At 45.5% G+C, this 13,196-nt stretch overlaps 1 protein-coding gene across 1 annotated transcript in view; it reads right to left on the bottom strand.

The window, feature by feature from the left end:
- Positions 1 to 13,196, bottom strand: part of NSMF (NMDA receptor synaptonuclear signaling and neuronal migration factor) — a gene marked incomplete at its 5' end in the record, with an annotated part of 79,125 nt that overhangs the window by 51,694 nt on the left and 14,235 nt on the right. Inside the window, one exon of the mRNA XM_077836223.1 lies at positions 12,444 to 12,505. Coding sequence (XP_077692349.1) covers positions 12,444 to 12,505 — 62 coding nt within the window. The remainder of the gene's footprint in view (positions 1 to 12,443; positions 12,506 to 13,196) is intronic.

The following is a 13,196-nucleotide window of genomic DNA, read 5'->3' as shown; positions in this document are numbered from 1 at the left end:
GTTGTAAGAATGTTTGATAGAGATCTTGTAGGTGTTTGTCTCTGTCTGAGGGGTTGGAGCAAATGCGGTTGTATCGTAGAGCTTAGCTGTAGACAATGGATCGTATGGTGTAGTCTGGATGAAAGCTGGGAGGCATGTAGGTAAGCATAGCGGTCAGTAGGTTTCCACTCTATGGTGGTGTTCATGTGACCATTGCTTATTAGCACCATAGTATCCAGGAAGAGGATCTCTTGTGTGGACTGGTCCAGGCTGAAGTTGATGGTGGGATGGAAATCGTTGAAATCATGGTGGAATTCCTCAAGGGCTTCTTTTCCATGGGTCCAGATGATGAAGATGTTATCAATGTAGCGCAAGTAGAGTGGGGGCATTAGGGGATGAGAGCTGAGGAAGCGTTGTTCTAAGTCAGCCATAAAAATGTTGGCATACTGTGGGGCCATGCAGGTACCCATGGCAGTGCCGCTGATTTGAAGGTATACATTATCCCCAAATGTGAAATAGTTATGGGTGAGGACAAAGTCACGAAGTTCAGCCACCAGGTTTGCGGTGACATTATCGGGGATACTGTTCCTCATGGCTTGTAGTCCATCTTTGTGTGAAATGTTGGTGTAAAGGACTTCTACATCCACAGTGGCTAGGATGGTGTTTTCAGGAAGATCACTGATGGATTGTAGTTTCCTCAGGAAGTCAGTGGTGTCTCGAAGGTAGCTGGGAGTGCTGGTAGCGTAGGGCTTGAGGAGAGAGTCTACATAGCTGGACAATCCTGCTGTCAGGGTGCCAATGCCTGAGATGATGGGGCATCCAGGATTTCCAGGTTTATGGATCTTGGGTATCAGATAGAATACCCCTGGTTGGGTAAATCTCCCCACTATATTTTCCACTGTATGCATCCAATGAAGCTGTAGCTCACGAAAGCTTATGCTCCAATAAATTTGTTAGTCTCTAAGGTGCCACAAGTACTCCTTTTCTTTTTACGGATACAGACTAACATGGCTGCTACACTGAAACCTGTAAATAAGAAGCAGGCAGCATTATCTTCCTTCAATGTAAACAAACTTGTTTGTCTTAGCGATTGGCAGAATAAGAAGTAGGACTGAGTGGACCTGTAGGCTCTAAAGTTTTACGTTGAGGGCAGTTATGGAATCAAAAAAAAAATCTGTATTTGTAATTTAAATTTTCACGATAAAGAGATTGCAGTTCAGTACTTGTATGAGGCAAATTAAAAAATACTATTTCTTTGTTTATCATTTTTACAGTGCAAATATTTGTCATCAAAAATAATAATATAAAGTGAGCACTGTGCACTTTGTATTCTGTGTTATAATTTAAATCAATATTGAAAATGTAGAAAACATCCAAAAATATTTAATAAATTTCAATTGGTATTCTATTGTTATAAGTGCAATTAATCATGATTAAATTTTTTTAGTTAACTGCAGTTAATTGACAGCCCTAATCACATCCTTATGATATTAAATTAGTTATTTACACTTCATTGATAGGCCCACCCTGTGTGTCTGTCAGACAAGCCTGCATATTGGTGTTAATAGTGTGAATTTCTAAGCAGTCTCAAATTCTGCTTTCAGAACTTCAGTTATTGACACTGCAGTCTGTTGGGTTACTCCAGATTTACACCAGTGTAAATGACAGCAGTACTGGCCTGACATATGATTTAACCTGTAAATTGAAATAATTGTGGCGTTAAAATTCCTGTGAAAACAGTCCTAGTTCTAACTTCTTAAAAAGTGTGATGGAATTTGTTAAAGTTGTAACTGGAGGGGTGAATGGATGGATTTTCCTACATCTGCTCCTTTTCCCTGATTAAAAAGTGATTTGACTTCTAAAGAGCAAGGAGTTTTCACACAGAAATATTGTACATCTCTATAGGCCACCCCCATGGGCTGCCTCTCTCAAGCAAATGGGTGGCTAATTATTTCTCTTCCTAGCCAAATGCTTAGCATCTTTCATAACTACATGTAGGAAAAACAATTTCATTTGCCAAGGGAATAGGAACATTCAATTAATTCTTTTTCAACTGAAAGTTTAAATCCACAAAGGAAAGTTAATAAAAACGTAAAAACTGGGGGTTTTTCATGCATCCATCAATTACATGAAATCACTGCCCTGCTCAGCAATGAATCCACGCTCATTACAGGTATGCTGAGTCTGTGTGCTGGATCATTCCTCCCACTATGCATCAGTAGTCCTGTGGCTTTGTGTGCCCATTGGGTGTTTGAAGAGTCCATCTTGCAACTGCAATCCCTTTACGTCTTCTCCTCTGCTCCTGTGACAAATGAGGTTCAGTTGCCAGGCAGATGAGCACTGTGGTGGCTTTGGCTTGGTTATGACAGAGTTCTGGGTTTATGGTTTGTTCTCCCAAGGGGAGCAGTCAGAGCTGACACAGGAGGCAAAGCTAATTCCCTCCAAAGCTGAATATAATATTAGCTGTGGTGATGTTCATGGCAGGGAGCAGAGAAGTAATAACTAGGAGCTTTTTTGGAACTGCCTTCTAAGAATTATCTGAAGCAGACCTCTGTTAACACCCTTTTCATGGTCACTGCTGCTCAGTTTCATTTCATCTCCACATTGTTTTTGCCACCTCTCCCACAACCAGCTGCTCCGCCAACAGCTATGCCAGCCCCAGGGCAGTGACTCAGGAAACCTGATATTGTGCCCTCCTCTCTCTCTAGGCAAATGGGAATGGTGCAAACTGACTTGTTAATCACTCCTGTTCTCCCTGCTTTTTTCCCCCACGCACAATAAACGCATGCCCGATAGAATCTCATCTACTTAATTACATTGGAGCAGGCAGATTAGGGCTCCTAGAGTGGATTCCTTTTCAGCCCGATTACTGCTCCCTTTGGATCCAGTTTGGCTGTCTGGTAACACTGACTGGTATGCAATGGCATGACACATGGAGTTTGAATCTCAGGGCCAGACCCCAGCTGCTGTTCATCAGCATCACTTCACAGCACTTAGCAGAGCGATACCAATTTACACCAACTGAGGACCTAGCCTTCCACCTCCACGTCTAGTCTGTGCTTGGCCACTCCTGCAGAGGTTGCTGACGCCAGGTAGTGTCAGTTGTGGTGGTCTTTTTAATGGGGACACTTGTCTACTGGGAACAGGAGACCATGAGGCTTCAGAACAGCTACCCACAGGAGCTGGATCTGAACAGGCCATCAAGAGGCTGAATATTCTGTGACGTTGCACCCCATAAGGCTTTATGGAAATATGCCTATGAATGTATATATGACATAACTGGAATATGTTTTATGCTACATATGCCATGTAACATATCTCTGTAAAGGTTATGATTTACTGAATCTATTAATCCTATTTGTATGCATGTATCAATTTTGTATTCCAAGTTATGAATATTGGCTGTGTACTGGCTTGATTTTTAAGCAGCCTGTGTAAAGCATTTGGTCAGCTTCTTGAGAAAGGAATGTGCAAATTAGGTGCCCAATGAAGAAACACTTAAAGGACAATGAATCTTGTAAGGCTCCAATCCACACAAGAAATCTACCTGAGGACATTCAAGGTAGCATGTAAGTAATGGCTGCTGCCTGTAAAAACTGAGTCATGCAGGAACATGTGACTTGCCCATGTGACTCCAAAACTCCATCTTGTAGCTGGATTCTACATAGGGGGAGGGAGGGGTGTCCACCCACAAGAGAAAGTCTAAACTCCTGGGAGACCCCTCCATTTTGTCTTCAGCTTGTTAAGGAGATAGCCTCTCCACGCCCAAGGATACCCAAGACAAACTGGAACAAAGGACAGTAACTGCAGGGGGTGTGAGTGACTGCTGGACCCAGACTAGAAGGAGACTAGTCTGTAAAAGGAAGCTTTCTGGGTGAGGTTTTTATCCATATTCAGTTATCTTAGACATAGACTTGCGTGTTCTATTTTATTTTGCTTGGTAATTCACTTTGTTCTGTTCAAACTTGGAACCACTTAAATCCTACTTTCTGTATTTAATAAAATCACTTTTTACTTATTAATTAACCCAGAGTATGTATTAATACCTGGGGGGAGCAAACAGCTGTGCATATCTCTCTATCAGTGTTATAGAGGGCGAACAATTTATTAGTTTACCCTGTATAAACTTTATACAGGGTAAAACAGATTTATTTGGAGTTTGGACCCCTTTGGGAGTTGGGATCTGAGTGTTAAGGATGGGAACACTTCTTAAGTTGCTTTCAGTTAAGTCTTCAGCTTTGGGGCATGTGGTTCAGACCCTGGGTCTGTGCTGGAGCAGGCTGACGTGTCTGGCTCAGTGAGACAGGGTGCTGGAGTCCCAAGGTGGCAGGGAAAGCAGGGGCAGAAGTAGTCTTGGCATATCAGTTGGCAGCCCCAAGGGCTGTGATCCAACCCGTCACATGTTCAATATCCTCATTATCAGCCCTGTGATCCATCCAGTCTCCCAGCCCACTAGCGTTGGTTTATTCACTCCAACACCTTCCTCAGAAGCTTGGACATGACACTTCTTTCCATAGTGGTTTTGCTCATTCCTACCTGGCAAAGAGCAGTCTTTCTTTTTCCAATTTGCATGGAACACAGGCCCACACAGCTCTCACACCATGAGCATCACTGATTAGACATTGCCAATGACACCAGCATAATTATCTGAATAACATTTGTTAACCCATTTGAAATCCCTTGACTGGATACAGAAACAGAACAAAAATACTTCTGTCACTGTCAGCGCAGTTTGGATTTTCACCCGCTAAAAACCAGATACTTAGACTCCAGAGGACTCTCTCGGCATAAAATAATTTTAACCCACTATAGGTCAAACTGAGTGCATTGTCTGACCCAGTGACATATTCCTTTAAATTGATCCTTTAAATGCCCTTTTATTTGACAGTGTCTCTGTAAAAGCAGAAACAGCATTTCCTTGCTCTTGCACTGAGCACACTGTTGTACCGACTCAGGACCAGATTCTCAGCTGGCTGTCACCAATTTACATCAGCTGGGGAACTGGCCCCATATATCAGGCCAAACTCTGTTCCGTATCAGCCTCTGACTTCAGTGAAGTTGTACAGGTTCTATGTCAGAGCAGATTTTGGCCCACTGAGTGAGGACAGCAGGAGATAAAAGGGAGCAAATCTGTTAGCAACCAAACTGAGGATGAAAGTGTCCTGGATCCAGAATCCCAAACCCAGCACTGGAGACAAAGAAGAGATGGACATCTAGATAAACCCCACTGTTTTAGGGAGCAAAGAGGAAATAACTACCACCTCCAATTTCAGAAAATGTGTGTTTCCTTTTTTTGCAGTTACGCTTCTCTAGCTATTATAGTTCTCCAGCTATATTATAGCTTTGCCATTAAATGAAGGGACAGCTATTGCCTCTGGGCCCTTAACTTTGTGAGATGAGAAGGAACAGCAGGGTTTGAGAACTTAGATCTGCAGCTTCTTTCAAACATGCACCCATGCTGTTCATGTTAGGGCAAATGAATGTTCATGAGCTATGGAGATAAATGCTGCATCTGAAAGAATCCGGCAGAGTGATGGGGACCAGTCAGAACCAGGCAGAATGTAAACTGAGCAAGTTTCCACTCAGAGAACTCTGGGAACACTCTTCAATCTTGTTTGACACACAATACCCCCTGCAATTCCAATCTTGAACCATCACACATCTCTGCTGAACTGCAACACCTGTGGTCATCCTCTTCTGGGCTCAGTGGTTTGAACATTGGCCTGCTAACCCCAGGATTGTGAGTTCAATCCTTGAGGGGGCCATTTAGGGATCTGGGGCAAAAATTGGGGATTGGTCCTGCTTTGAGCAGGGGGCTGGACTAGATGACTCCTGAGGTCTCTTCCAACTCTGATATTCTATGGTTCATAAATTTCTCAAGCTCTACCTTAAGGCTAGCTAGGTTGTTCCCCTACCACCTGTTGCCGGTTAGGAGGCTGTTCCAAACCTGCCTCCTCTGATGGTCAGAATCCTTCTCTTTCCCACCTAAAGTTATTCATGGCCAGTTTGTACCCATGTGTTCTTGTGCAAACATCTCAACCTGGGGCTCCAACACTGCTGCTGTGTGAGTCCCGAAGGGAGTTCTGGGAAGTCTAGAGGCGCTCACCCCCCACAGAGCGGTAAGACTTGGAATGATTATTTCTTTACTACTTTCACGTGTGCAGCCTTTAAACATCTGCCTCTGTGAGTGACTGTCGGTTAACATATTCTTTCCCCTACTCTCCCTTGTAGATCATTACTCCAGAGGACAATCTATTCTGCACTAACTCCACTCCAGGGCTTCACATGAAAAGCCTCCAGCTGGTAGCAATGACCTCATGAGGATCAGCAGGTTTTGAGGTTCAAAATGCTAGTGCAGCCCACAAAATGTTGCTCATCTTGGGAGTCTTCCTGTACCAGGTATCTCCTGACTAATCAGGATAATCCAGGGATGAGGTGGAGACAGGAAGAGGAGGACAGGTTGACAAAAGAAAGACACACACACACACACACACACACACACAACACGCATTATATTCTCAGCCATGAGGCTATGCATGAAGTTTACATTAGGTCAGCCAGCATGGGCCCAACCCTCCCTCATAGCGTCCAAGGACCACCAGAAAGATATCTCAGTGGCCCACAGGGTTGCAGAACCTTCATCCTCTACCAATAACACATCATCTAATAGGCCAGCTGGCCTATTCCAAAATGGCAGCAATGGTAGAAAAATGGCTCATGTTCCCATGCCTGCAATAACCAAATGCAGCATGGCCAGTTATTCCCATGAGCAACGTGACAGCTAAGACAAGCTGTCCAACAGCAGAGAAGACCCGCCTGCTCCCTTCTAAACCCACCTGGAAAAACACCTTCACAACAAGACACAAAGCAGGTAACATATACCTGGACTGCCAGTCACCCAAGAGCTCACTCTCATGAAGCTACCAAATCCCATGTTTAGTTAGCAGGGATCCACCTCCCAAAACAAAACCACTAACAAAAATTTTAAGTGGTAATAAACACTCTCCACTCCTCCAACAAAAATCGTTCTTGCTGAAGTTACACACTGCGGTACTCTGCAGAATCCTGTCTGCCGATACCTACGACGGGAATTTAATTCCACAGGGAAGGAGGACTCTACCTACCATTCACAGCTTCAGTGCCTGAGGGCTGGGCATCTGTCAACTGCAGAAGCACTGCAAACAGCACCCCAACCAAAGCCTTCCAAATGAATCACAGCTTGCCACACCATCCAGACAGTGGCAGCTGGCCCATCCTGCTGATATACAATTGGTTTGCAATGATCTATCGCACTCCCAGCTCCCTGCCCTATCACACACACACGTGAACACACTCACACTCTCCAGACACACGCACGTGAACACACACACACACGCCAAAGGCAGAAGCTACCTCTGAAAGACAATAGATTATCAGGTCACTGGTGCAACACGAAGCAACAGTTTGGAACCGCCAAAGCCACAGGTTCAGCCGCTTTCCCGCCCCAGGCTCCGTCAACACAAAACCAAAAGGAAGTGTCAGTCAGACCGTGGGGTGGGATGAATTCAGAGGGTGTCAGTGCTGCTGGCATCTCAGGGGAGGAGCTCGTGTCTGGATGGGGAGTCTCTGGGGCTCCCGCCTTCTGCCTCAGAGTTGAAGGCTTAGCTGCACCTGGCAAAGGAAGAGGTGTCCTGGCTGGAAGACTCCTATTTGCTTGCCCTTCAGCATGAAGTCTGCACCATTGCCAGCGCTTCCTCCCTCAGAGCAAGAGGAAACCCTGTCCACAGTGCTTCTAGGGGAGAGGAGGTTCCTGCTATCCACGTGTCTACCCAGGAAGGCTTTTATCACTGCTGTATCTGAGTGCCTCTGGCTCCCCCTGACTCTAGTGGGAAAGGGCAGGACTAATCTGATCCTAGGGACATTTTCTTGCTCCTATCGTCTCCCTCTGCCCTCCTGGGACTCCAGCCAGGGTAGAGGGGAGTGAATTTAGGAGAGAGAAAGCAGGGCCGATTGGAGTGGGTGTAAAGGTGGAACATAGGAGGAAGGTGACAGAGGAGCAATTTAGACTGAAGAAAGGGGGGCAGTTAAAACCCAAGAGTCCGGCAGGCAGAACAATAAAAACAGGGTGAATTACAAGAGAGAAGAGGAAGAAAAGGAAATTCAGGTGACACAATAAGTGAAAAATATAAATCTATAGAAAATCTAGACCCAAAATATTGCAGTGAAATACACATTCATGTTTCCTATAGCTGTCAGGAGCCAATGCTGTCTCTAACAGGGTTCCTGACATATATATGAAACATGAACGCGTATTTCAAATACTGCAAATACTTCAAGTCCTGCAAATAAACTCCAGTTTAGCCTTCATCTGATCCATTCTGTGATGTCACAGAATATCAGGGTTGGAAGGGACCTCAGGAGGTCATTTAGTCCAACCCCCTGCTCAAAGCATGGCCAATCCCCAACTAAATCATCCCAGCCAGGACTTTGTCAAGCCTGACCTTAAAAACTTCTAAGGAAGGAGATTCCACCACCTCCCTAGGTAACGCATTCCAGTGTTCCACCACCCTCCTTGTGAAAAAGTTTTTCCTAATATCCAACCTAAACCTCCCCCGCTGCAACTTGAGACCATTACTCCTTGTTCTGTCATCTGCTACCATTGAGAACAGCCTAGATGTCACAACCATGCCCACAAAGTGACTGCTGTGTCATAGGCTCTGGCACTAGACAATAGGAGCAGGCTAGCGAGAAAGGAGGCAGTTTCTGATCAAACACAACAATCTCAGTAACCACAAACAAATCAACACACAATCCTAGTAATCAGCACTCATGAGAAAGGGAGCAGAGACCAACCACACAGCTGTTTCAGGAGAATGGATGAAAGATGGCAAAATGTGTTAGAGTTTCGCAAGCGCTCTTCAAAGAGCATGGACTGTTGGAGTTCATGCCTTAAGGGTGAGACGTGGGCTGTATTTGGAAGAACGTATAGGCAGGAGGGCATTGAAAACTTTCTCTCCTGCAGAAAGAAGCTGCCAAATTCCCACCAGAGGAAACAAGTGAGGAGTATGGTTTGCAGATGGCAATAAATAAATAAATAAATAAATCTATCTACCTCCAAAGCCAAGACATACTTAGGCACTCCCATCCAGGAGAATGAGTCAGGGTGCTCAGGAGAGTTCTGCTGTGCAGGGAGACCCCTCAACACAGCTGAAAAAAAATCTGTAATTGACTTGGTTGGGATTTCAATGGATGATGAGAAGGATTCTCCTATTCTGTTAAGCAAGGGTTGAAAGAGCTGCCTCAGCTCTATCTCAACCTAGCACTGTGCTACTAAAACATCTATCCAGCAGCATGTGCATGGCTGTGTGAGTCCCCTTTTTGAAGGGCTACCCGGGTGGATTCATACAATGGGGCGAGAGTAGGAGTTTTGTGAAACAGTTTCTCTAAATTGAGGATTTATCATACATGTGGCCTCTCTTATAATTCCAAATCAGTCATGTCCCAATGAGTGAAGGAGTGTAAACAACAGCAATGCTGACTACTGTCACTTCAAGGAAATAGAATATAAATTCTCCCCACCATGGCTTCTCTCATCATAACAGCAGTGTTGGAAGTTAAGTGGTGACGCTGCACGCACAGCTAGTCTACGTAGCCAGGTGTTTCTACCACTGCCATACTGGTCCTCCCTACCCCCTTTCCCACACTTATTTTGTCCGTAGACTCTAAGTTAGGGACTGTCTTTCACTAGGCATTTGTGAAGTGCCTAGCACACTGCGCCTCGATTCTGACTGAGGTTTCCTATACTATCCCAGTATAAATAGTCAACAATATAAAGAGCTGCCTATGGTCCCTTTTTAGAACCCTGGTTTTCACACTACAAAGCCTGCAGGTCTCACCAAGTGAAGACTCTCGGTGTGCCAATACATATACGACACAGCCACACACCTAGTGCACACACACACGCTGTGCATTCACATACACATGAGGCTCAATCCTGCAAGATGATGAGCACTCTGGACCCAACCCAGCAAAGCAATAAAGTATGGGCTGGGGCACATGACTTATGAGGAGAGGCTGAGGGAACTGGGATTGTTTAGTCTGCAGAGGAGAAGAGTGAGGGGGGATTTGATAGCAACCTTCAACTACCTGAAAGGGGGTTCCAAAGAGGATGGAGTTCGGCTATTCTCAGTGATAGCAGATGACAGAACAAGGAGTAATGGTCTCAAGTTGCAGTGCAGGGAGGTCTAGGATGGATATTAGGAAACACTATTTCACTGGGAGGGTGATGAAGCACTGGAATGGGTTACCTAGGGAGGTGGTGGAATCTCCTTCCTTAGAGGTTTTCAAGGTCAGGCTTGACAAAGCCCTGGCTGGGATGATTTAGTTGATGTTGGTTATGCTCTGAGCAGGCGGTTGGACCAGATGACCTCCTGAGGTCTCTTCCAACCCTAATCTTCTATGATTCTATGTGCTTCACTTTTAGCATTTAATTTATTCCATTGAAGTCAAAGAGAATACTCATTATCTTAAAGTTAAGCACACAGTTTGGCTTTAATCCAGCAAAGCCCTCAGAGTGCTCAAGGATCAAACCCATAGAATGGAGAACATTTGCGGAAAGGCTGATATCTGACCTCTCTGCTTGTGGGGACAACGGAAACCTGTGGCCACATTTTGCACCCACAAAACCCTATTGAATTTAACAGAATAACCTTCCTACTGTAATGATTTTTGCTCCATCATATCCTACAGAATATGCTAAAATTATATAGAATTTCATAAGACGATTAACAAATCTATGGAAAAGATTGTATTCTCTATTACAGGGGTGGCCAACCTAGGGCTCCGGAGACACATGCTCAGAAGTTAATATGTGGCTCCTTGTCTAGGCACCGACTCCGGGGCTGGAGCTACAGGTGCCAACTTTCCATTGTGCTCACTGCTCAACCCCTGGCTCTGCCACAGGCCCTGCCCCCACTCCACCCCTTCCTGCCCCCTGCCCTGAGCCTTTTGTACTCTCGCTCCCCCCCACCCGAGCCTCCTGCATGCCACGAAACTGCTGATCGGGAGGGGGAGGTGCTGATCGACGGGGCTGCCGGTGGGAGGGAGGTGCTGGGAGTGCGGGTGGGGGAGCTGATGGGGGGCTGCTGACGTATTACTGTGGCTCTTTGGCAGTGTGCATTGGTAAATTCTGGCTCCTTCTCAGGCTCAAGCTGGCCACCCTTCTCTATTATATTCTACGGGCTTTTAGACCAATTTCTATTGAACCCTATTGATTTAGATCCTATTCAGTTCTCTAAGGTTTTCCCATAAGGGCCGCAGGCACAAGTACATTTATTTGACCCTTTCACTGTCTGATCTGTGCCCACAGACAGATACTTAGGTTCACAAGCACTCAGATTTTTCCCCTCAAGGCTAATATGGATCCAAGAACATGCACCACTGTAAGTACACATATACGTGTTACAGGTTCTGAGAATAAGGAGCCTCCATTGGTTCCGTTTTCCCCCACGTGCAGTGATGCTGAGGATACTAACACCATCACTGCTTGTTGTTCCTGCTAGCTCAGTGTCAGGGCAACTGTGCTGAAGGCACTTGCCTGTTCTCCGTAGCATGCAGCCCCGAAGCAGACACTGATCACAATGGTACCTATGAATCATCGGCACTCCAGAGCCATTATTTTGTCTGAGACTATCATACCTAACAAATGCAAAGGGACATCACACTTCTTACCAGCACTTCAGCAGGCCAGCCAGTTCTGTAGGTTGTCAGCATTGGCTAAGCAGGGAGTTACCTGACTGTCTGGCAAAAGCGGATGTATTATTTCATACATTGGGGACAAAAGATAGTTCCCCACACGTGCAAAACGTCAGCTGTGTTTCTGAGGCCCCAAATTGCAAATGCTAGGGCTTTACGTCCTAGGGCTTTACGTCCTACTTCTGTAGGCCTTTATGTCCGTAGGCCTTTACGTCCCATTAAAAACTTCCTCCCCTGCAGAGGAGCCTGATGTCTTCATGGGGGCTTTTAATGGCTGCGCTGCGAGTGAAATGTTTTGTATCTGCAGCTCTGGAGCCTCTTGTCTTTCTCTACAGAACAGGGACACCCTAGGGAACAGCCGGGCAAGCTTCTCCCATCAAAATGCCTCAACACTGATCTGTAATACTGTAGCAAAGGGGCGTGGCCTCCCTCAGAGACCGACCGCGAAGGAGAACCACACCCATCTACACGCTTACAAGGGACCACCTCTAGGGGTGTCTACACTACACAGGTGTCTTTTTATTTTAACACATTAGCTAACATGCTAAAATCCTAGTGGAGAGTAGGTAACTGTAATTTTAACACGTTGGTGAAGGTAAACCCGAGGAGCGAGCTTATCTCAACCAACTAATGTGGTTAACACTACAACTTGCCCTATTCTTACCAAGTCCACTGTGACACATGAGCACCATCCACACATCAGGATAAAGGACACACAAGATTTCTCTTACCTGAGCCGTTTCTGCCCTCAGGGTGGTTTTGTGAAAGATACTCTCCAAAAGCCCTTGCTGCCCTGAAAATCCAAATGCCAGGGAACACACAGCAGCAGATACAAAAAGAGAGGAGTAAAGGTTAGTGTTGGAACAGCTATTTGCAATCACAAAGAGCATTTTAATGAGTGTTATTTCCCAGAAGTCCCCTTGTTCCTCCTTCTACTTCCAGCTGATGCCAACACAAGTACACTATGATGGCTAAAAGAAAAGGAGGACTTGTGGCACCTTAGAGACTAACCAATTTATTTGAGCATGAGCTTTCATGAGCTACAACTCACTTCATCGGATGCATACACTTTTTGCGAATACAGACTAACACGGCTGTTACTCTGAAACCTGTCATTATGATGGCTAAGGGTGCCTCAACTTGTATCGGACTGGAACATCTCTAGGAGTGAGATGGAAGTGCAGCTCCATGGTTTGTTCAGCCTTTGGCCTCTCTGGTGAGACTGCAAACAAGGGAACCAACTGTTGTACAATATGGCCTTGTTTTTTATGACTTGGAAACTTGACCACTTGGAACTGGGCTGCACTGCCTCATTTCCGAGAGCTGCCAAATGGCCCTGACATGGTAACAGCTACCAGCTTGGGTCAAATTCAGAGTGGCAGCCTAGTGAAGAGAGCCTCTACATTCCAGTCCCAACCAACCTTCTGATCCTTTTTCTTTATGTTCCAGCATGTTAGCAGCCCCAGCTCCTACAATATGAATAG

Source organism: Eretmochelys imbricata, chromosome 16 (genome assembly GCF_965152235.1).
Source record: "Eretmochelys imbricata isolate rEreImb1 chromosome 16, rEreImb1.hap1, whole genome shotgun sequence".
NCBI classification, from domain to species: Eukaryota; Metazoa; Chordata; order Testudines; family Cheloniidae; genus Eretmochelys; species Eretmochelys imbricata.
Note: the sequence above shows the minus strand (reverse complement) of the source record. Positions and strands in the feature narration are given on the sequence as shown.